This window comes from Psammomys obesus, unplaced genomic scaffold (assembly GCF_907164565.1).
Source record: "Psammomys obesus unplaced genomic scaffold, mPsaObe1.curated_primary_1811, whole genome shotgun sequence".
In the NCBI taxonomy this organism is placed as follows: Eukaryota; Metazoa; Chordata; class Mammalia; order Rodentia; family Muridae; genus Psammomys; species Psammomys obesus.
Window position 1 is genome coordinate 13,776,960 of NW_026596117.1, and position 24,735 is coordinate 13,801,694.

Consider the following 24,735-nt stretch of genomic DNA (forward strand, 5'->3'; position numbering starts at 1 on the left):
TGTTTTTTTTTTTCCATAAAATTATTTTCTGTAGAATAAATTAAGTTAATGCAACACAGCACTTACACCATTTGAAAAGGTGCAGGCCGGTGGTTTTCAGTCTATCCACAATGTGCAGCCATCACTATTATCCAAGTGGTGAAGACGTCTGTCACCCCTTCCCCAGACATACACCCTCCCGTTAAATTTCTCCCTCTTCCCTCCTAAGCAGTAACTTGCTTTCTGCTAGTGGGGATTTACGTTTTCTGGACATTTCAGCACTCTGTGGTCTTTTGTGTGTCGCTTATGTTGCATAATGCTTACAGGGCATAAGCTGTACCATGTGTCCGGATTTAATTCCTTCTTATGGTGTGATACTATCATGTAGCTATATGCTCTTTTGCTTATCTCTTAATCAGTTGAAAGCCCTTGGGGTGTTCTCATTTTTTGGCCATTATTGGCAGGACTGCTCTGAGTGTTCACGTGCAGTTTTTGTGTATGTTTTCTGTTCTCTTAAGTAGATAGCTGAGTCCTATGCTAACTCTGTACTTCAATATTTGAGGAATTGCCATAAGGTCTTTCACAGCGTCTAGGCCACTTTAATTTCCAGGCGCAATGTGGGAGATTCTGGCTTCTCTGTGTTCATGTAAATCCTCACTCTGTTTCTTATTTCTTTCTGTTTTAGCCACTGTTATGTGTGAAATGGGATTTTGTGGCGTTGTTTGCATTTTCCTGCTGACAAATGAGGCTGAAATGATGACATTGCTTATTGGTCATCTGTGTGTAATCTTTGGAGGTATATCTGCCCACGAACTTAGCCCATTGTAATGTGTGTGTTTGTTTGCGTTGAGACAGGGTCTCATTGCTTTACCCAGTGCAGCCTTGAGCTCCTGGGCCCCAGCGGCCTCCTGTCTTTGCCTCCCCTGTTCTGGGATGTTTGGTGTGTGCTGTAGCACTTGACTCCACTGGTTATCCTTAAATTGGTTTGTTTGTCCTTTTCCTTTTTCTTCCCCTCCCCTCCTCTTTTTTCCCCTTCCCATTTTCTTTTATTTTGGTGCCAAGCCTTGAAGCTCAGGCCTTGCACATGCTGGGTTGAACCCCTGTGCTGTGGCCTCAAGCTCCAGGAGTCCAGTCAGTGCCGCCTGCTGGAATAATGACAGCTTCTGTGAAATGTGATCACAGTGGCCATGCTATGTCCTGAAGACAACACTTCACAGTAGTCCTCCTCATCGTAACTCTTACTTTACTTCATCTTCTTTTGTTGCCTGAGCCTTGGCATGGGGATGGGGTGGGAAGGAGATTGATATAGATGTCTCATTTAGGACTGAGCAAGCAACAGTCACTTATTCTCAGCAGTGTGTGTTTTTATGTGTGTGTGTGTAAGAGAGACAGAGAGACAGACAGACAGACAGACACACACACACACACACACACACACACACAGATAGACATACAGACAGACAGAGACAGGTAGGGCCTCACTGAATTGTGTAAGGCTGGCCTTGAGTTGTAATTCTCCCCCCTCAGCCTCCCACATATCTGGGAAGACAAGCTTATGCCACCAGGCCCAGTGAAGTTTGTCTTTTGATTGTTCAATTGAAAGTGTTCTTTATATTATCTGTGTACTGTACTCTCTTATCAGTATTTCATTTGCAAACATTTTCTCCTGTTTTTAGTTACAAAAATTAGGACTTGTGTATGAGAGTTTTGTTTTCACCATGCGCTTGCCAGGTGCCTGAGAAAGTCAGAAGATCCCCTGAAGGTGGGGTTATAGATGGATATAGATCATCACGTTTGTGCTGGGAACTGAAACTGTGTTGTCTGAAGAGCAAGTGCTCTTAACCACAGAGCTATTTCTCCAGTCTCTTGCCTTAACTTTTTTTTTTTTAATAATAAAACATAAAACCTTTTAAGTTGATAAACCTAATTTATTTTTTCTTCTGTTAATTATACTCAGATTTAAGAAACCCTTCTTAGCTAGGCAGTGGTGGTGCACACCTTTAATTCCAGCACTCAGGAGGTAGAGGCCAGCCTGGTCTACTGAGAAAGTTCCAGGACAGACAGCCAGAGCTACACTGAGATGCTCCATCTAAAAAACAAATGAACAAACAAACAGACAACAACAACAACAACAAAAAACCCTAAACCAAACCAACCAACCAAACAAAACCTTATTTAGTCTAAGGTCACAGAAATTTATACCTATGTTTCTTGTATGAGTTTTGCAATTTTAATGCTTCTATTTTTTTGTATATGAAGTAGGGGTTCAATTCATTTATATCCAACTGTTTCTGTATGATTTGTTAAAAAAGATTATTCTTTCTCCATTCACACTAGTCAAAAAGTAATTGGTCATAGGTAGGTTTATTTCTGTACCTTCAGTTTTGCCTTATTGAGAATATTGTGGTGTTGATAGTATAATGTTGGTTATGTTCTCTTTGCTTGTATTTATTCACATCACTGTCTCCCTGAACATCTCAGTTATTTATAGTAATGCTACAGAAATTAAGACACAAGAGTAATACTGACAGCAAGTGAGCATGTGTACGTGTTTGTGTGTAAAAAAATTTACTTTTTCTTAATGATTATTTTGGGAAAATACCCACGATAATAACCTTTGATTTTCAAAAAAACATGGTAAATATTACAATATCTCCTCTTCTTCACATTAAATCTAGGTTTTTTTTTTTTTTTTTTAAAGATGTGAAAGTAGGAGGACTATTCAAGAAGAGGAAGTGTAACATTTGGGAGAGGGATGTGACAAGAATGGGCATGAATGGGCGTAAACCCCAATCTATAGTCAAGAAAATGTTTCAGTGTAGCCCATTATTCCATATAGTTGTACACACCAAAAAGCAGTTAAGATGTTAGTCACGGTATTGACAAAGAGAGAGAGGGAGGGAGGTGACATTTGCTAAGCTTGTTAGTGTCTCCCAGTAGAGAAACTAGATCTGGTGACTTTTGGTCTGGGCATGGCCGGACATGGCTGGGCCTCACAATCTGGTGTTCAGGTACCATGCCTTGCTGTCACATGAGGTTAGCAACACAGAAGCAGGCTGCAAGGGAGCCCATCAAGGCATCCCAGGGATATAGCCCGCAGGGGTATAAACTCAGTGAAGAGGAGGCCTTCCCGTGTACTTTTTTGTGTCTTCCACAGAGCTTAATATAGAGTGCACTTGCAACAAAGTTTTATCGAAGCCCAAGGAACAAACAAACCCAATGTTAAAAAGGACTCACTTGGATTTTGTTTTAAACAGTGGAAATAGTTTTCTTTCCCTCAGGACTTGGGCAAGAATGGAGGGGATGAAGGAGTATTAAAATGGGATTTTTTAATTAATATAAGCTGTTTTGACTGCTTGCATTTCTTCAAACTGCTGTGGATTTCTCAGTCCTGAGCCCTTGGCCTGACAGTGCCCCTGTTCCACTGTATTCCATGGGTGAAAACATACTAGGTTATTTATTTATTAATTTTTTTTAGCACAGCCCAGGTACCATCTTTTTGTGTATGTGTTTTTGAGAGAGACTTGCCATATAACCCAGACTGGCCTGAAACTCACTGTGTAGTCCGGGCTGGTCTTGAACTCTTGGCAGTCCTCCTGCCTTCCCTTCTGTAGTGCTAGGAACACAAATGTGTATCTCCACTCCCGGCTTCCTGGCATCCTCTTTACGGCAGATCATCTGCCTCAGCAGAAGCCATCTGTGGTCTAGCACATGGTAAATAAATCACTAGCTTTTGTGTGTCTGCTCCTTTTGCTAGACTCTGAGAGACTCACTCTAATGGCTCTGTCTAATCCTTTATTTTGTCTTCCAGGGCCTGAGAACATATATAGCTGACACTTAGCAGACGCTCGGTTAGCAGTTGTTGAGTATGTATGTATGAACCAATGCAGAACAAAGATGGCAAGAGGCAACTTAGCGACATTCCCTGTGACCATTTGCTTAAGAAGTTGTGTGTTGCCTTGCTTGTTCCCATAGTAGTCCTCTGAGGTTGGTGCCACCACCCTCAGTCTCACGAATGGCAGGACAGCACCTAAGGAGTTAGGTAACCACTTGAAGTTCTGTGACACTAAGGTCCGCGTCACATTCATCAGCTCAGCCATTCCGGTTCCTAACACCAGCCCTTGCTGCTTAGACAAACTCACTGTGAAGAACTGGCAGAGGGAGGTAATGGAGGGTGATACGAGGAAAAACATCTTCAGGATAATGTTCAGAAAACCATTGCTTCATCAGGACACACGTTAAAAGTTGGTTCTTTTAGAAACCAGGTCATGGTGCTACATATCCAATGTCCCAGCCACTGGGGAGGCTGAGGCAGGAGGATTGCTAAATCCTATGAGCTCATGTTTAGCCTGAGCAACAGAGAAACCCTTACTTGGAAAAAAACCCTTTGGCTTTTTTTTTTTTTTTTTTTTTTAGTATACAAAAAGGCACATACTTGCTTCCTAGGCAGTGATTTTCCTGTTTAAATCAGTAGCACTTTTGGGAGCCAGTACGTTTTTAGCATATTGAGCTAGAATAATTGAACTATGCGGTTAAAGGCTGTTAGAGATCATCAACTTTGGTTTAGAAATCTTAAAAAGAACGTCATAGAACCCTCAGACTCTGAGCTTTGCCCTTGGTTTTCTTGCTTATCCAGGACAGAGGGGCTTCTTCCGCCACTAGCCTACTGCGGTATGTTAAAAGCCCTCTCAGAACATTATTGGGCACAGAATGCTCCCACTTAAAGAGACAAGACTGGTGTGGCCTCTCTGGTGAATAAACTCTGAACCTCCAGTGCTGTAAGGAGGGGATCTGAATAGTGCAGAACTGGTTCCCAGGCGCTTCTCAGAGAAGAGGCAGGCCCTGCTGGCTGTCCGTTATGGACACTGATTGAAACTGCACGTGGTTATTTGCAATACAAGGATCACCAGCTTATGGTGAGGGTCTTGTGATATTTAACTTTACAAAAGAGGTGTTTTCCTTTGCATCTGTCCAGTGATGGCAGGAGACACTGAGAAAGTGAAGACTATAAAGTAGACACTTCTCTTACCTTTGAGGTTTTGATTCTACTACAGTGAAGGCCTTATATTTAGCGATTGCTTACTAAATGGCTATTTTACTCCAGGCAAGGTTCTGACTGCAAGGTCATGGTAGTTGTATATTCTTTTGCTTGATTTATGAGCGACCAAGTAGTCAGACTTGAAATGTAATTTTGAGAAATTGTTGTGGGCCTGAATGAAAACTTACGTATATTGACATGTATACATCCATTCTTTATTAGTGCTAATTTTTCACACAATTCAGTAAGTTTCTCTTCCCCAGTTTATCCCATCTTCCCCATCTCCCCACCCACCCAACTCCACACCCTTTCTTTCTCCCTCTGTCTCTTTCTCTCTCTTTTCCCCAACTCTCTGTTGAAACACACAAATAAAACCCCAAACAAATCAGAAAAACAGCAAAAACTAAAGAAAACACACACACACCATAAAAACACAAAAACTGGAAACAACAATTTACAAACAAAAAAACAACCCCCCAAAATAAAACAACAACAAAAGCCAAAATGACCAAACAGAGCAATAAATATGAGACAAAATGTCAACAAAAATGCCATTGGGTTCATTTTGTGTTGTGATCCACTTCCTGACATAGGGTCCACCTTTTAGTGTGATTTATATATACACTAGGACTCTCTTGGAGAAAACTAAATTTTCCTTTGCAAGCAGATGTCCGTTAGAGATAGCTTCTTAGTTAGGGACAGGAGTTCCTATCCACTTTTCCGTCTCAGTTCTGGGACCACATCTGGCTTGAACCTGTGCATTCTGCTACCCTCTCTGTGCGTTCATATGAGTCCTGTGTTGTCTGGGAGACATTGTCTCCTTGGCGTCAGTCACCATCTCTGGTTCTTCAAGTCATCTGCTTCCTCTTTCGTGGAGTTCCCTGAACCCTGAGAGGAGCAGTCTGAGGAAGACACCCCATTTAGGGTCCACTGAATATTGAAAAATTGTGGGTCTCTCTGTTAGGTCCCATCTGATGCAAGAGGAAGCAGTTTGCTCATAAGAATTTCATAGTGTACTAGAAAAATATTAGGCATTCCATTTATTTTATGGAATATGTGGTGAAATCTCAAATTATGGAATTTCATACTATATTGGTAGAGTGTAACACGGAGATTTAGCTTCGGTACCATACAAAAGGGAACAAATGCCCAGCTTGAGGATTTTTCTATCTCAGCAGATGTAATGAGTGATGGAACTTTGATCTCAGGATGGCAGTAAAAGTGCTGGGGTGGTGGTAAGTGGAAAGTTGTAAAAAATGTGGTAACTGCTCAAAGCTTTACACTACCCCAGAGGTTCTGTGGATCCTCCTTAGTTCTCCCAAATGTCCTGGGTTTCCTTGTTTCTTTCCCAGCACTTGTCCCATGTGTGTTGAATATTTTTTTCCTCCATGGGAATGCATTTGGATCCTAGAATTAAAGTCAAGTGGCAAAACTCTTCTAGTCAGTTTGTTTTAATTTCAGCCATATGCTTGGGCTGCCTCTAGTTTAGAAAGTGAAGAATACATGTAATTAATTTCCTGTGTTCTTGGGTATAGTTAAAACCTTGCTTGGGTTGGAGTTTTCCTCTTAGCATCTTCTGTAAGGCTGCATTTGTGGATAGATATTGTTTAAATTTGGTTTTGTCTGAAATATCTTATTTTCTCCATATATGGTGATTAAAAGTTTTGCTGGGTATAGTAGCTTGGACTGGCATCTGTGGTCTCTTAGAGTCTGCAGGACATCTGCCCAAGCCCTTCTGGCTTTTAAAGTCTCTGTTGAGCAGTCAGGTGTAATTTTAATAGCTCTGTCTTTATGTGTTACTTGGGCTTTTTCCCTTGTAGCTTATTAAAGCTTTGTTCTGTACATTTAATGTTTTGATTATTGTGTGGAAGGATGATTTTCTTTTCTGGTCCAATCTATTTGGAGTTCTGTAGCCTTCTTGTATGTTTATAGGCCTCTCTTTCTTTAGGTTGGGGAAATTTCTTTCTATCATTTTGTTGAAAATATTTTCTGGACCTTGGAGCTGGGAATTTTCTCCTTTTATTCCTATTATTCTTAGGTTTGGTCTTTTTCATAGTGTCCCAGATGTTTTGTGTCAGGAACTTTTTAGATTTAATTTTTTTTGATTGATGTATTAATTTCTTTTATAGTATTTTCTACATCTGAGATTCTTTCTTCCATCTTGTATATTCTGTTGATGATGCATGAGTCTGTAGTTCCTGTTTTCTTCCCTAGGTTTTCCATCTCCAGGATTCCCTCAGGCTGTGCTTTCTTTATTGCTTCTATTTCCATTTTCAAGTATTTTTAATTTTTAAATTAATATAATTTTATTTATTATAATTTATTCACTTTGTATCCCAGCTATAACTCTACCCTTGTCCCCTCCCAATCCTACCATCCCTCCCTCTTCTTCCATGCCCCTTCCCCAGTCCACTTATAGGGGAGAACCTCCTCCCCTTCCATCTGACCCTAGCCTATCAGCTCTCATCAGGACTGGCTACCCTGTCTTCCTCTGTGGCCTGGAAAGGCTGCACCCCTCCCAGGGGGAGGTGATCAAAGAGCCAGCCACTGAGTTCATGTCTGAGACAGTCCCTGTTTGCCTTACTAGGGAACCCACATGGACACTGAGCTGCCATGGGCTACATCTGTGCAGGAGTTCTAGATTATCTCCATGAATGGTCCTTGGTTGGAATATGTTTTATTCATTTTCTTTTGTTTGACTGTATTATTTGTATTTCTTTAAGGCATTTATTCATTTCCTTTTTAAAAGCCTAATGATCCTCTCCCCAGTCCTGGAATACTGATGGACCAGTCAGTCCTTGCACATCTTCTGCAGGTCTTGTGAAGGCTCCCATTGATGCTGAGTTCATAGCCATGGCATGTCCATGTGACAGAGCTTTATTGTGCTCCTGCTCATCCTCTGGCTCTTATATTTTTCCTGCTCCTTCTTCCTCAATGCTTCTGAATCTTGGAGGGAGCATTATAGATGCCCTATTGAGGCTGAGACTTAACCGTCACTTGTTCTCAGCAATTTTAATAGACGAGTCTGCCTTAATCACCCTCCACTGCATCTTTGACCAGTGGAGGGAGCAGCACTAACTGACATGTAATTTCTAAAGTAAGATGGAGGTGTGGCTTTCTCCTGCCTTTTGCCTGCCTTCTGGGTTAGCACTTCTGCTCCTTTGATGGAGAATGTTATGGAAGATTGTATTGACTGGATGGGCTGCCTTAGTGGCCACTTAGGTTTTAAAATGTGCTCGTTCCAAGCGGAGTCTTTCATGATCAATGAGGTTCTAAGATGTGTTGGCCGCAAATGCTGGATCTCACCCTCAGGTTATGTAACACTGGGCAGAGAATATAACTTTGGTGGCTTGAGTTTGTCGCTGGTGAGATGGTGACATTTTTCCATTGTCTGCTTCAGGATATAAGTGTTCAAAGTCTGGTAATGTCTGTTTTAAGCTTTTAGTAGCTGCCGAGGTAAAGGGTAAGGTTGTCTTTAGCTTTGGCAGGACATAGACAAAGGGGACTTCATTTGGCAGTTTCGTTTTATGTGAAGAAGCGGGTGTGGTGGCAGATAGCCGAAAACCCTTTAGGGTTTTAGGAGGCAGAAGCAGGAGAACCACAAATCCCAGGCCGGCCTGGGTGACATAATGAGATTCTGTCCCCTAAAGAAACCGAAGAAAGATATTTGTGACCAGAGTTATGTCATGTTTGGGAGAAGAGTCTGGAGCATTTGAGGAGACTCTCACCTTCAGTGAAAGCCCCCCCAAATACAAACCATGTTATTCCTATCTATCAAGGGCTGAAGACAGATTTCCCTAGAAGGAGTCATCCATATCCCAGTGCCTAAGAAATCCAACGGGGGGGGGGGGGGGGGGGGAGGAGCACATCACAGGAGAACAGGCCTCGGCACGGAAAATCAATCCTATTGTGTCCTTGTTCAGAGGGGACAGCTCCCCTTCGGTTTTGGGGATCAAAAGGTTTCTTCTCAGCCATAGGCCATCTCTGTGGTCATCTGGAGAGGAATGCAGTTGCTTTCAATAATCTTCCCAAATGAAGCTGCTCAGAATGGCACCTTTCCCCTCCTGCTCTACTTTCCTGGAGTGTGCAGCAGGATTGGTGCTGGAGCTGCACCAGGGGTTGCAGCCTGACTCCGGCTCTTGGTTTGTGACTAGTGTGTAGGCACACGCTTCCGAAAAACTGTTGAGGGAATGGGATGATGCAAGGCCTATGAGTGCTTAGTGGTTTGGACAGTGTCGACATAGAGCAAAAGAGTAAAAAGCCAAAACTGTTAACCAGGTGTGCGCACAGTGCCTGTCACACAGGAGGCTGAGTTGGGGGGCTTTGGAGTTCAAGAGTGTGACATTCAACAGTTTGACAGAAAAGCTAAATCGATCCATGTAATCTTGTCGTAACTTTATCTTTAGATAATCTCTTAAGTAGGTAGCATGCTTATGTTACTTGATATTTCAAGTTTAGGTTCTCACAACTGAAGAGAATGTGGCTCTCTTGCACAACCTACTCTTCCACCCACACGGAAACACACTTCCTGCCCTCCAAAAACATTTATGAAAGTAGCAAGTTTATTACTTATTATTTATATTATTGTGATGCTATGGATCCTATTTATACAGCCAGGCCCAGGATATACTTTGGTTGATTTTTTTATGCCTTTGCAATATGATTTTTTATTTTCTCTGGAACTAGTTTTGTTTCCTACATCAATAATGTTTAACTAACTTACTATGCACTTCCCTCTGCATTCAGTTTTATCTTCTACGAGAGTTCTTCCCAGGAACCTTCTAACTTGATATATTGTCAGGTTAGTCTCTTTGCTTGTTGCTGTCATTCATCTTGGAATTTCCCTTCATCATGATGGGATATTGGGAGGTCTTCTTGCTTTTTCCTTCCTTCCTTCCTTCCTTCCTTCCTTCCTTCCTTCCTTCCTTCCTTCCTTCCTTCCTTCTTTCCTTCCTTTCTTCCTTCCTCTTTCTTTCTTTCTTTCTTTCTTTCTTTCTTTCTTTCTTTCTTTCTTTCTTTCTTTCTTTCTTTCTTTCTTTCTTTCTCTCTTTCTCTCTTTCTCTCTTTCTCTCTCTCTCTTTCTTCCTGCTCTTTGTTAATTCACATCATGCACCCCAATCCAATTCATTTTCCCCTCCCCTCATACCCACCTTCCACCCTTGCAAACCCCCCCCCCCCATCAACGGAGAAAAAAAATCTCATTGTGGAAGCTGTAATATCTCATAGTGTGTCCTACATTATATACTCTTTTGTCCACACTTCTTTTTTTAAATTTTATTTTATTAATTACAGTTTATTCACTTTGTATTCCAGCTATAGCCCCCTTCCCCCTCCCCTCCCAATCCCACCTTCCCTCCCTTTTCTTCTCCTATGCCCCTCCCCCAGTCCAATGATAGGGGAGGTCTTCCTCCCCTTCCATCTGACCATAGTCTATCAGGTCTCATCAGGACTGGCTTCTTTGTCTTCCTCTGCAGACTGGTAAGGCTGCTCCCCACTCAGGTGGAGGTGATCCAAGAGCAAGCCTATGATTTCATGTCAGAGATGGTCCCTGGTCTTATTATTGGGGAACCCTCTTGGATACTGAGCTGCCTTGGGCTACTTTTGTGCAGGGGTTCTAAGCCATCTCCATGCATGGTCCTTATTTGGGGTATCAGTCTCAGAAAGACCCCTGGGTCCAGATCTTTTGGTTCTGTTTCTCTGCTTGTGGAGCTCCTGTTCCCTCCAGGTCTTTCTATCTCCCTCTTCTTTCATAAGATTCCCTGCACTCTCCTCAAAGTTTGGTTATGCATATTCCATTGCTGGTGGGAGTGTAAACTTGTACAAACATTTTGGAAATCAATCTGGAGCTTTCTCAGACAAATAGGAATAGTGCTACCTCAAGCCCCAACTTTACCACTCCTATGCAGATATCCAAAAGTTGCTCAAGTATACGACAAGGACATTTGTTCAACCATGTTCATAGCAGCTTTATTTGTAATAGCCAGAAGATGGAAACAACCCAGCTGTCCCTCAGTTGAGGAATGGATACAGAAATTGTGGTACATTTACACAATGGAATACTACTCAGCAATTAAAAACAAGGAAATCATGAAATTTGCAGGCAAATGGTGGGATCTAGAAACGATCACCTGAGTGAGGTATCCCAGAAGCAGAAAGACACACATGGTATGTACTTACTTATAAGTGGATATTAGCAACATAATATAGGATAATCATACTAAAATCTGTACACCTAAGGAAGCTAATCAAGAAGGAGGACCCTGGGTAAGATGCTCAATCTTCATTCAGAAAGGCAAATGAGAAGGACATCGGAAGAGGGAAAAAACAGGGAACAGGACAGGGGCCTATCACAGACAGCCTCTGAAAGATTCTACCCAGCAGGGTATCAAAACATATGCTGAGATGCATAGCCAAACTTTGTCCACACCTCTTTGCTTGCAAATGTTCATTGCAGTGACTCATTGGTCTGGCATGAGGCCTCTGGCTTCTACTCTATCAATACTGGAACCTCACTGGGACTCCTCTTGGACATCCTGTTGTTGTCCTGTGTCATGGAGATCTTGCAGTTTTGGATCTGTAGGCTGGCCCCTTCATGCAGTCCTGCAGTGCACCAGTGGGATAACTATTGAGGTGGGTCATTTCAAAGCCCTGTCTAAACTGATCAGCCCACCAGCTTTCCTGCTCTCACCCGCAACCCCTGCAACTAGGGCCAGTTTTTCTCTGCTGCCCAGGTGAGGAGCAGGGCCTGCTCTCACGAGTGCTGCAGATGGTGAAGGGCAGGGACAGCTCTCCAGCTATCATGACCCCAGGTCCAGGTCTCCTGCCTGCTGGTGGTAGTGAGGGTCAAGGTGTCCATGCCACCGCACAGGAGATGAGTGGTGGGGCCAGCTCTCCCACACTTGTAGCCTTGGGGGCATCTCACCAGCAACTCCCCCAAAGTGTGGCCCACTCTCCTGTGGGAGAGCAGTACTACAGCTGCTTAAGGGTGAGGTCAGTTCTCCTGCTGTTATACCCCCAGGGCCAGCTTTCCCATAATGCCCAGGTAAGGGGTGGGCCAGTTCTGCACAGCCCTCAGATATCAACATGTCCCCAGGTGGCAGCCCAGACCAGAGATATGGCCTTTGGTGACAGAGCCCTGCTGCTGCAGGGCCAGAGATCCAGATGTGGTCCTTGGGGGCAGCACAGGTCAGGACCTGCCATGGTCCCAGATAGCATCGCTGGCTACTCACATCAGGCTGTTCCTCACTACCCTCAAGTCTCCAGTTCTGCCTTTGTTCATTGTGCCCTCATCTTGCTGTTTTTCTTTCTTTTCCATTTTTCTGTATCATACCTGCTCATCCTTAGTGGTGCCCAGGGTCTCTGAGTGTCTGAAGGTGTCTTGGGAGTGGTGTCAGGAGTGCTATACCCTGCTAATACATTATAGCATAAAGCAGGGTCATCTTGGGTATGGTCTGCCCCCTAGGCATACCCAACACCAGGCTGGTGGTCATCTCAGGCTATCTCCTTGTCCAAGCCCCAGGGCACCGGTCTCATTCCTCATCTCGGGCTCCTTCCTCACCTGGCCTGCCTCAGGGCCCTTTGCAAGGGTCATCTGTCTTGGGCTCACTCCTGTCCGGGACCCAGATGGGTTCTCCTGCTCTCTGGCTTGCTCCCCATTCTGGGAGCCTGGCCTGGTGCTGGACTGGTGTTTGTCTCAGGCTAGCTCCCTGTTTGGGGCTCCCCGACCCCGGGCTAATGGTCATCTCAGGCTTCCTTTTTTCAGGGAATGTTAGGCTACAAATCAGTCGTAGTTCACAGGTCAGAACCCTGAGTGTAGATACAGCCTGTCCTCTCTGCCACCTACCGAAGTGCATAGGAACCAGCAGACACATCTGCAACGCCTCCGGGGCAAATTCTTTCCTTTTTCTTGTGTTAGAGTCCTTGATTCCACAACTCTGTGCATTTATTGCCTTATTTTGGTAGAAGACATGATCTGGTGATTTTCCAGAAGAGTAAAGACAAGGCAAATAATTCACAACCTTGCATATATGAATGCTGTATTTCTGATCTTATACCTGGATTGACATTCTGCTAAGTATAAAATTAGTGAGTATATGTTAGCAATCCTCTGATGCCTCTGCCTCCCTGTTCTCGGTTCTTAGTTTCTCCTGGGTAGAAACCCTCTGTTTCTGAGCTGCCAGTGCTGTCTGTGATGATTGCCATTCTGAATTTTGATCTTTTCTATATTATTTACTTTTAAGCTTTTGGAATATTCTGTTAATTCTCATAATTTTAAGATTTCACAAGACCTTGACTTGACTATATTTTAATCTGGATATAACCTTTATTTTGGCAAAATATTCCTATTTTTTCAACAACAGCAACTAACAAAAAACAAACAAACAAACAAACAAACAAACAAACAAACAAAAAACCCTGTTAGTGTTTCCTAGAATTGAGAATGGCTACCTATGACACAGAAGAGGGGTATGTTTTGTTTCTTAAATACTCCTGCCAAAAATTCCCTTGGGGCTGGGCATGTTGGGTATGCCTTGCATGTGTGGGGCCTGTATGATTTACATAGAGAGTTTTAGGCTGCATAGTGAGAACCCATTGTAGCTGAACTTTTACTACTTTGTAGGCTCTTCTTTCTTCCACCCTGCTCCATCCTTTTTCCACCTTTTCAACCCCCTAACACTAGATAGGAGAGAAAATTGGATGGAAAGAAAAGGGGTGGTGTTATTATTAGACTACTTTCTGCTCATTAGGGGTGTTGAGTTCCTTGGGTCTTTTCACTCAGGATATCTAATTCTTCTTTCTTTGCTCACAGCTACTTAACAAACCAAGACTAGCAGCAACCAGCCAACAACCCACTCTCAGGGCCCTAGCATTTATATGCCCTCTAAAAAGTCCCCAGGATTCCAAAGGTCACACAATTGCGGAGACTATCTGCCATTGGCAAAGTCACACCCTTGCATGAGACAGATCAAAGTCAGCTGCTGTGGACAATCTGAAGCAGCTCTGTATCCCACACCTGGCATTAAAATAAAACAAAAACATTCTTATAATATTTCTGTTTTTTTTTTTTTTTTTTTTTTTTTTTTTTTTTAAGAAACCAAAATTCTCACTATACCCTGTCTCACTCCTTTCTCCTGAAACACTAATTCCTGCCTTTAGAGAGTTTGGGAGATATCTCAGTTGCTGAAGTCCTTGTCATGCAAGTATGAAGGCATGAGTTTCGTTCACCAACATCCGCATAAAAGGTACAGCAGGCACACCTGTAATTCAGTGCTGGGAAGGCAGAGACAGGCAGAACCCTGAAGCTTGTTGGCTAGAAAGCCTCGTGAGTCAGGCAGCTCTTGGTCCAGTGCGAGACACTAACTAAAAAACTAAGGTGGAAATCAACTGGGAAAGATGACGGATGTTAATCTCTGGCCTCTCTGTGCATCGGCACTCATATATGCATACATTTACTCTCTCTCTTTCTCTCTTTCTCACACACACATGCACACTCACACACAAACACACTTTTGTTTCGAGTTCTTTTTTTTACGGCCACCTCTAGGGCTTCTAGATTTGATGACTTAATTCTTATATCATCTAGAAGTTCTATGGTATAAAATGGTTGGTTTCCGGGTGGGTGCTTCTTTTCTCTGTTAAACCTAGCATGTGTTCTTCTGGTTTCCGAACTTTTGTATTTTTTTTTAATATCTTTTTCTGTTTTCTACTTTTGAGTGTTAATTTTTTATTTAAATTTTTACTTTTTTTAAACATATTATTATTATTATTATTATTATTATTATTATTATTATTATTGTTTTAGATTATGTGTGTGTGAGGGGGATGTGTGCATGTGAGTGCAGGTGCCCATGGGGACCTGAAGAGGGTGTTGGATTCCCTAGAACCACAATATGGGTGCTGGGAACCAAACCTCGGTTATCTTTAAGAATGGTACATGCTCTTAACTGCTAAGCCAGCTCAGTCCCTCAGAGTGTTAATTTCTTAATAACAACAAGTAAATAAAATAGCAAATTTTGATGGACTTCCAGGAATGAAGTGGGTGTATTCAGCCCTCCGTCTTTAGATAAGCTTGTTTCTCCCCTGCTAATCTTTCCTAACTGGCCATTTTCTTTCCTTCCTGAAAATGTCTTCTAAAAAGATTCCCAAAGAAGTGGAAATTGCGTTACCAACAGTTTCTCAGGAAAACAGAATCGAGTACACACATGGAAATTTCAGACATGGAAGAATACAATCAGCATTGTGATGAATGAGAGAGACTGTGGGCGCAGGTAGTGGAGATTGGCACTAACCGGAGACATGAGAAAGGGCTGTGCAGCAAGGAGGAGAGTTCTGAGTTGATGGAGTTCATAGGTGGAGAGAGAGGAGTTGGGGGGAGTGCTATAGACCAGGGAATGAATATTATTAGATGTAGCCCTGCACTTCTGGGGACTGCTTTGAGCAGTATTTGGAGTGATTGCGGAAGAAGTGGACTGAAATTACAACTGGAGTCAGACTGTCTTGGCTTTATCCTGCAGGTGTTGGGATGTCAGAAGAATGAAGTGACCAAATGGAACTCTGAAGACTGAGTCAGCGGGAAAAGGGTATGAAGTAGTTCGAGATAAATGAGGCAAGAGTGTTGGCAATGGAAGACCAGTTGGGAGGGGGCTGCTTTTGTCCAGCTGTGAGGCCAAGAGGTTGTAAGGGAAGTGACAGTGGAGTTCAATAGAACCATAATAGATCTTTGTATAGCCTGTTCACAGTAAGTTTATTGTCTACATCTCATTTAAACCTCACACCAACCTTGTATTCCCCTGCTCTAAATCAAGGGGCGGATGTTTAGAGGTTATGGAGTTGAAGAGACCTTCATAGAAATTGGAGGAGCCCGAGTGGTTGATGCTCATTGAGAAATAGTAGAACGATAAACTTATCAGATTGGCAGGAAGCCTGGTAGGATTCCTTAGTAGCTCAGTGTCCAGTCACTGCCTACACTATCAAGTAGCACTGAATGTGCCCCAAGAGACTCCTTTTATTTCTGTCATTTGATGTCTGATTACTTCCTGAAAGGGCATGGAGCAGGCAAGGGAAGGAAAGCTACCTTCAGCTTGCCTCAGGGAAGTATCTGCAGTCCTCTTTCATGTACCTTTGGGTTTTCAGTTGGTTAAGAATTAAATTTGGTTGAATTTTACCTTCCTTCTTCCCTCCATTCCTTCCTCTTTCTTCCTCCTCCTTCCTTTCTTCTCTCCTTCCTTCATTCCTTCCTTCATTTCTTCCTTCCTTCCTTCCTTCCTTCCTTCCTTCCTTCCTTCCTTCCTTCCTTCCTTCCTTCCTTCCTTCCTTCCATTTTTCTCTCTCTCCCTTTCTCTTCCCCTACCTCTTCCCCTTCCTCCTCCCCTCTCCGCTTCCAATTTTTTCCATACCATGATGGTCAGAAGACACATTACAGGCATTGTTTCTCCTTTTTCCACCATGCGGGTTTCTAGGAAGTGCATTCAGGTCACCAGGTTTGGTGGCAAGCACCTTTACCCATTCAGCCGTCTTGCCATCTCTTGTGTAAGTTTCAAAAGGCTCCCGGTGCAGGACTGAGGGTCTCTGGATCCAGGTGGGTTGCTCTGACAGGTGTTTCCTTTCCTCTTGTGGTCTGGATAGCACACGGCTCATGGTAATGTGGGTTTCAGGGGACATCCCTGTAGCAACAGCTTCCCTACGGCACCACTACGATACCAGACCAAGACGACATCTTCACTGAGTTACAGATGAACAAATTGTATCCACTACCATGCTCATTTATCGTTCAAGTCAATTATTCTGTGTGGTCACCTGTTTTGCGTACCAAGATCTCGAGGCTTAAATCGACAGCACAGGCAACAGAATGCACTTTGCCATCTGAAATATTTGTTCTCTGAAGTCAAATAGCAGAATGTGCTGGGGAGCTGAGGGATCCTGGGAGAGACAAAGCCTGCATCGCCATTGTCATCATTGTGGGAAATCTTAATTAGATTCTCCTAGGAAATGGCTGGGCAGGATGGAGGCTGAGGTCAAGAGGGGAAGAGTTCTTTGCCTTGGCCATCCTAGTGTGCACATTTAGGATTGCCTCAGCTGGAGCGAGAGGAGGGTCTGTATTTACAGTTTGAAACTGCAACAGCATTAGGGAATTAGCCCACATTCTCACTGTTTATTTTCTTACTGTAGAATCCCCGGATCTTCAATGGCAGGAGAAAGAGCAACCAGAAGACCGAGATGAATTTTAACACTATCCTAGAAGAGATTCTTATTAAAAGGTCCCAGCAGAAAAAGAAGACATCACCCTTAAACTACAAAGAGAGACTTTTTGTGCTTACAAAATCCGTGTTAACCTACTATGAGGGTCGGGCAGAGGTAGGAGATGAGTGCAATCTACTCTGTCCTTTTCAGCATTGGTACCGTTGGTTGGCGGAGCTCTCCACCGGGTTAATGAACTTGAGGTTGCAGTTTGTTGTCATTTGGATTTGAAAAGTGACATTTAGCATGTGATAGAACTTGGCCCACGTCTGTCATTATAGGTTAAGATATATAGCTATCCATTCAGCGTCGGCTTTCTGAGCTAACTAATCTGCCAGAGAAAATCCATTCCTGTATGTTATAGGTCCTTACAGAATTTATTAAGTATACTGAGTTTGTGAGCTTTTCCTCACAAACTACCGTATTATGTATTAAAGCCTAAGCTGCTTTGTGTGAACATTTTTCTTCATCCCTTGAAGCTGATCAGTTATTTGGCGAACCATTTATTGAGGTTGCTCTACAGAGGAATTCTCCAACTCTTGGTGCTGAGCATCTATTGCAGTGTTTTTTGATGAGGGTAGGGAGATTAAAGAATCATGGGTCCACTGAGCTCCTGCTGTGGGACGTTGAGGTATGGTGGGGAAGGGAGGGATTTTGGTTAGACAGCTTCTGGCTTTTCACAAGAAATGAGACTGAGGAATGAATGGCTATCTCTGGCCCAATTCAAAGTCTTGCCATGGTGGACATGGTATTTTCTTTTTTCTTTTTATTTTTTTGAGACAGGGTTTTTCTGTGTAACCTTGGCTGTCCTGGACTCAACTTTGTAGACCAGGCTGGCCTCGAACTCACAGTGATCTGCCTGCCTCTGCCTCCCCGAATAAAGGCGTATGGCACCATGCCCAGCTGGACATCGTATTTTCTACTACTTCCATAGTCTTTTCTGCTAGAAATCATTTTAGCTTGTAGAGAATGACTCGGAACTGGAGTTTTCTTGACAATGTGCTGTAGCAAATGTGACCATGGTGAATGCCTGCTGGTCATGGCATTTGGGCTTAGTTTTGCCTATTCCTAGGCATTTTTATTAGCTGTTAATCAACTTGTCTGGTTGTTTTCTTCTGCGTCTTGGTTGCCTTGATTTGTACAGGAGGACCTTGCTTCTCCTGAACAATCCTAGCTCTGTTATTTCTACTGTGGAATATCGCCGTGACTAGTGCCGTTCTCAGGTTCCCGCACCCTGGGACCATTTTCCCTTAACTTTAAACCCCCAAATGCTGAAAACCAGAACTTCCAACCTTTTAATTGTGAAGTTAGAGCTGAGGTGAGACCATGCTCACTCTTTATTCTCGTCACTTTGGATACGTATCTATGTTGTACCCAGAACCATTAATGTGACCAGGTTTATCAGCTGCCTATTGAGAACTGTTGTGTTATATGATATGTATGGTACGTTTTTGTTCTTATCTGAGAAGTTCAGAAATACAAAAGGGTTTCAGATAAGAATTGTTACCGTAAATAAGGATTATTGAAAAACTGCAAACAGACTTGGAGGGAAATATTAGTAAGTTTTTGCTGTATGGCAATGGCTTGTTATAACTGGAATCCAACATAGTACACCTGGGAGAAGAAGAGAAACACAGCAATGAAAATGGTGAGAGGTAGTACCTTACTAACCCCCAAAGCTACAGAAACTTCATTGTCAACTTAGAAATACGGACGGATACTATTAAAATACAGCACGGCGAGGGCAAAGAGATGGCTCAGTGGCTAAAACGACTGATGGTTCCTTCAGAGAACCCGTGTTTGATTCTCTGCATTCACATGGATGCTCACAGCCAGCTGTAACTCTAGTTTCCAGAGAGTCTTGATGCCCTGGCGTGGCATCTGTGGGAGCCAGGCCTGTATGGGGTGCAGAGATATACACACAGGCCAAACACCATACACATAAGGAGAATACAACCCAGTGGCCAGCTCACTCTGAAGATCCTTAGTGTACAGTTGGCCCCTGATATCTGTAAGGGGACCGGTTCCTCTCACTACTACCCAGTAATCTAAAGTCTGTTATATGAAAGAGTTCAGCATTTGCATGTAACCTGTGCTCTTCCTCTTGTATATTTTAAATTAGCTGCACATTGCTAATACCACATGCAATGTTGATGCTATAAGAAATACTCATTGTAGATTGCTTTGGAAAAAGCAACAAGTCTGTATTTGCTCAAACAGATGGAACTTTCCCTCCAAATATTTTCCAGGGTTGGTTGATGGTGTAGACGCAGAACGTATCTCTAGGTGTGGAAGGCTAACTGTGCAAAGTTAAGAGTGTCCTGGCTGTTTGAGCGGAGAAGAGACAGGGGACCCTCTTATTTCAGATCCTGGTCCACTGACTGAATGTGAAGTGGCTGCAGTCATTGCGAGAACCGGAAGGGGCAGAATGAGGCGCTTGTCCAACATGTGGCAACCTCTCTTCTAATGCCTATTCAGAGTCCATGTCTTTTCTGGCTGTTGCTCACTGGCATGCCCCGGCCACCAGCTGGGCTCCACTTCTGACCCCTGACTCCTCCAACGTCTGGAGGGGCGTTTTGATTTCTCTCGCTTTCTGCTGTCATGGATGGCCTGGCATTCATTCGTGACTTGCTTCTTGAACTGATCACAGATTGGTTGCCTCCCACAGTGAGGGGTAACTAGTTGCCAGGGGCAGGGAGGTAGCCAGGTGGTAGAAGTATGTGCTTAGTATGTGCTTAGCATGTACCAAGCCAATGATTAGATCCCCACACCCAAAGAAACAAGAAATTGCTTTATTGAGTTATTAGGAATTGAAAGATAAGAATCAAAATTCTTGAAACAACAGTACTTCTCAAAAGACTGGGCAGATTTCTAAGCGACACCTCTCAGCCTATTTTCTAGAAAATCCCAGAAGCACTTCACCCGGGTGTTACTTCCCTGTGTGGGGACTTGTACTGGATGACTCTTCTGCTTTTTCTCTCTCTTCTTAGAATCATGAGTCAAAAAGCCTCACGAGCTGGGCTGAGTTAGAGAGAGGACATGCTGAGTTAGAAAGCCAGGCTGTGGAATTGGGCTGTGCAAACCATTGGAACCAATGTCTGTAGTCTACTTTCCATAGGAAACCAGCAAAGAGGCTATCTAGTGCTAGGAGTTTTTTAGAACCCCATTCTTGGTTCCCTCCCTGCCGTTGAGTGCTTTGTTAGAACTCAGAGTTAACCCTTTGTTTAAGTCTCTACATCCAGCTTTTGCAACACGGTGGCAAAAGCCTTTCCCGAAACTGTTCCTGCTAACCCACTTTCTGTGTTTGTCAAAGTGTACTGAGAAATGTTTTAGATAGATCATCAGAAAGCCTGTTAAGCTATGTCCTGAAAGTCTCACATTGAAAAAAACTAGTGTTCTAGTTGTGCACTGGGCCCTCGATGTCTCCAGTTTGCCCTTCCTCTCTTTTGGTAGCTGATTCGTTCATGTTTGTGTATGTTCCAACGAACTGGGGAAACAAAGATCCTGACGGTTTATGTTCCACGATCCATCTTACAGTAACACAGACTTTCGAGGTTTGCAAGTGGTGCTGCTTTCTACTTAGGGACTTAGATGATAGCTAACCCTGACCCTAACCCTAACCCTGAGAATGGCCACTTGACATTCCCGGGGAGGCTCCATGTGCCATGGGGACGGAAGTCTGGGAAGCACAAGACTGGAGTTTGCTCAAGAAAAATATCTACTGGATATTGGTAAAGAAAAAAATGTTGAGCTATTGAATAAGTAGGATGGGAATCTTGCAATAATTATTAGGTAAGACAGCAGGAAACTTTAGATTGGACAGTGGTGCTTTTTGGCTGCTTTGCTGGCTACAGTGCTGTGTACTACAGCATGGACACTGCAGATAGTCCGTGAAGTCAAAGGATTTGAGCAGTGCGACAGGCCAGTCTACGCCCACACACCCGCAGCCCCGCTCCACCCCCGTGCCAAGGACCTTCTAACTGTGCTGGATAGTTTATGTCAAGTTGACAAAGCTGAAGTCATTTGAAAGGAGGGAACCTCAGTTAAGAAAATGCCGCTGTAATGTCAAGCTGTAAGCAAGCCTGGAGGACATTCTCTCAATAAGTGACCGATGGGGAAGGTGCCACCACTGGGTTGGTGGTCCTTTGCGCTATAAGAAAGCAGGCTGGGGGTGGGGTGGTGCTGGAGAGATGGCTCAGCAGTTAGGAGTAGTGGCTGCTCTCCCAGGGGACCCAGGTTCAATTCCCAGCACCCACATGGCAGCTCACAACTGTCTGTAACTCCTCTTCTGGGGGATCTGACACCCTCACACAGACATACATGCAGTCAAAACACCAATGTACATAAAATAAAAAGAAAATAATAATAATTAAAAAGCCAGCAAGCTGAGGAAGCCATGAAGAGGCAAGCCATGAAGCAGCACTCCTTCATGGCCCCTGCATCAGCTCCTGCCTCCAGGTTCCTGCCCTGTTTGAGCTCCCATCTTGATTTCCTTAAATGATGGACCGCAGCGTGGAAGTGTAAGCCAAATAGATCCTTTCCTCACCAACTTGCTTTTGGTCGTCACAGTAGTAGTAATCCTAACTAAGATTCTAAGTCAGCCCTTCCTCACAGTCGGCGACATGAACTTACAGGGGAAGAATAGAAAACAAAATCAGAAATTGAACAGGCACCAGAGTCCAGTGTACATAATGACACGCATGGTCCTGTCACACTTGTGATAAGTTCAACATGCCTGTGAGGGAAGATTGTTATAGACTCAGAACCCCTGGTGTTTTCTGGGCACTGGCTCAGTATATACCAGAATTAAAAGAGCTAGTAGGGAAGCAGGTGTTTAGCACAAGTCATACTCATGGTTGGTTGAGGCACAGTGAGCCACCTTGACCATCTTTAGAAAAGTCCAAGTCGCCAGACACTAGCCAGTGGCCAACTTTGTAAGCAGGCCTTTCATAGCATAGCATTCTCCAGCACGATGGTTATAAAAATGGTGTGACTTTTGGAACACTAACTACGTGCTGGCCACAGCGCCGAGTGCTTCACACACACAGCCTTATTGGGTTTCATTTCAGAATGAGGAACCAAGGCAAGGAAAGATAAAAGCTTGCATAAGGTGTGCCATATTAGCAGTTGCATATTTTTACAAGAAATGGCAGGGCTGTTTCTTCATAATCTATCTTTGAAACCACTTTGTTACTCCAGGAAAATTTAGGGAAGAGAAAGAAAGGAAGGAAGGAGGGAAGGAAGAAAGGAAGGAAGGAAGGAAAAAGAAAACTGTTACAGCTCTCTGTAATACACGTAAAATTTTACTCAAGGATATTTTATTATTCTCAGTTACAACTGTTTTGAATTTTTCTTGTATCGAAAAGAAAGATTCACACTGAACAGTTTTTTGATTCTGTCTGCCTGTAATTGGGTTTTTAAAAATAACACTTTCAATTTGTGTATGGAGTTTAAAGTTATTTTATGTAGATTGTGTCTTTTTATATGCTTAACTTGGTTTTCTTCTGCATTTTGATGGCAGTACACGTCTGCTGTGAAGGGCTCAGAGTGGCAGATAAGAACAGGCTCTCACGCAGGGAGGGTGGTGTCATCCCGAAAGCTCCATGGAGACAGGAGCTCCTGGGATTGGGCACCTCTCTGGCCCTTGCCCTGTGTATTGATTATTTTATGTGATTGTTCATTTGTTATAAGTCAGTAGTAACAGGGTTACTAGAAAATTCTCAAACTTGAAGAATTGGTTATAGGAAGTTGTGGTTTGGAGCTGAGTCGAACAGAAGCTCCTACCAACTGGAGACCTACTCTGTAAGCTTTATCTTTAAGTATACAGGGCTGAACCCTATACCTTGGTGTGTATGAGCATGGTTTTCTAAGTGTTGCAGCTTTCAAGGAAAGGCTTCCCCTACAGGAGCTATACAACTCAGTTCCAGCCCTGCAGTGGAAGGTTTCCCCAATGCAAGTGTAACAGTTCTGGTCCAGGAGGGTTTGGTTTCCCTAGTTACAGCTCTGGTCTGCAGGGGAGGGCTTTCCCCAGTGAAAGGGTAACAGTTCTGCTCTGGCAGGGGGAGGGTGAAAGTGTTACAGTTCTGCTTGGAGAGATCTAGCAATCAGGAGCCGAGGAATACCACAAAGCCACACCACACAACAAACCTCACACAAGAGATTTATTGGGAGGGGAAAGCTCAGGACGGTGGCTGCCTCTGCTAGTGGGAAAGGCAGCAGGGAACTGAGCAGAAAGCAGGGTTTATTATATAGAATTTATTGGGTTGGGGGTGGTGGCGGCGGTGGGGGGGGCGGGGGTAGTGCCGGGGGGAGATTTCTAGGACGAGGATTGGTGGGATTTCAATTCCTGAGCTTGGGCATGCTCAGGGATTGGTGGCTTTTTGATTTCTTGGCCCTGGTCTTGGGGTCAAGCCAGGATCACGGTGTTTTTCCTTTGCCCCTTTATCATATAGTTTCAGAAATTATTTAAATTGTAGGACACACAATTGGTGTCTACAGAGTGAGGCTAATGGAAATTCAGTTTCTCATTCTTGTATGTTTCTAATGTGATTTGTGGTATTAGAGGTACTGGGTGTTGTGGTATTGTGGACAGGGATCATGACTTACCCATCTTTGTATTGCTGAGGGTTTATGCACAGGTGGATACTCAGTACATGAGGTATAGTTAAGTGGATTGCAGGTGAGACAGGAAGACCTTTATTTTAGGCAAAGGTGGTGCAGGTTTATTCATGACTGAGAGTCTGTGGCAGGACAATGAAAGCAATCAGTTATACTTACGATGTCACAGACTATTGAACACCTTGGAAAGATCTTGTGTTCTAGAGGGTGTCCTGGGTCATATGAGTGTAGCAGGACTTCTTTGGACCCATCAGTGGTTAAAGACACGGAGACCCATGAATATTTAAAAGCTTAGGCATTTAGCTGGGCAGACTCTCAGCCAGCTCATCTAACTTCAGCCTCCAGTATTCTAGCCCACAACCCACCATGTGGCTTGTTCTTTACTTCTCTCTCTCTCTCAGGCCCTTCCCGTGTCACACTGGTGGACCTCCATATCTGCTTCTTCTCCAAGAGACCATCTCTTTACCCAGAAGTTCCGCCTTGTACTTCCTACTTAGATGTTGGCCACCACCTCTTCATTAAACCAATCAGCATGTGAGGAGGGCAAATGCTTACAAAATATGAGGCCAATGATGGACCGTAAGCATAACAATACTAAAGTCTGGCCAGTACTCAGCTTTCTGTTGGTACAGCAGTCAGTGGTTGAATGTACAGGGACACACCTTCATGCAACGCACCCCAACATATGAGTGTCGTTTTCTTTCTTTCTTTCTTTCTTTCTTTCTTTCTTTCTTTCTTTCTTTCTTTCTTTCTTTCTTTCTTTCTTTCTTTCTTTTCTTTCTTTTCTTTCTCTCTTTCTTTCTCTTCCTACCTATGTGCATTTTATTTATTTATTTATTTATTTATTTATTTATTTATTTATT

The 24,735-nt window shown here is 43.5% G+C and overlaps 1 protein-coding gene and 1 non-coding gene across 3 annotated transcripts in view; one reads left to right on the top strand and one right to left on the bottom strand.

Moving 5' to 3' along the window:
* Tec (tec protein tyrosine kinase) overlaps positions 1 to 24,735 on the top strand; it is a 100,856-nt gene that overhangs the window by 19,120 nt on the left and 57,001 nt on the right. The window contains exons 2-3 of one of the 2 annotated variants that reach the window (XM_055629400.1): positions 15,532 to 15,597; positions 17,186 to 17,371. In XM_055629400.1, the coding sequence (XP_055485375.1) occupies positions 17,234 to 17,371 (138 nt within the window). In that variant the 5' untranslated portion in view covers positions 15,532 to 15,597; positions 17,186 to 17,233. Of the gene's footprint in view, positions 1 to 15,531; positions 15,598 to 17,185; positions 17,372 to 24,735 lie in introns of those variants that run through there. The other variant, XM_055629401.1, reaches the window with a different exon arrangement.
* LOC129692939 (small nucleolar RNA SNORA17) lies at positions 12,782 to 12,909 on the bottom strand. Its single transcript, XR_008722800.1, has one exon. It is a non-coding gene; the product is annotated as a small nucleolar RNA SNORA17 (small nucleolar RNA).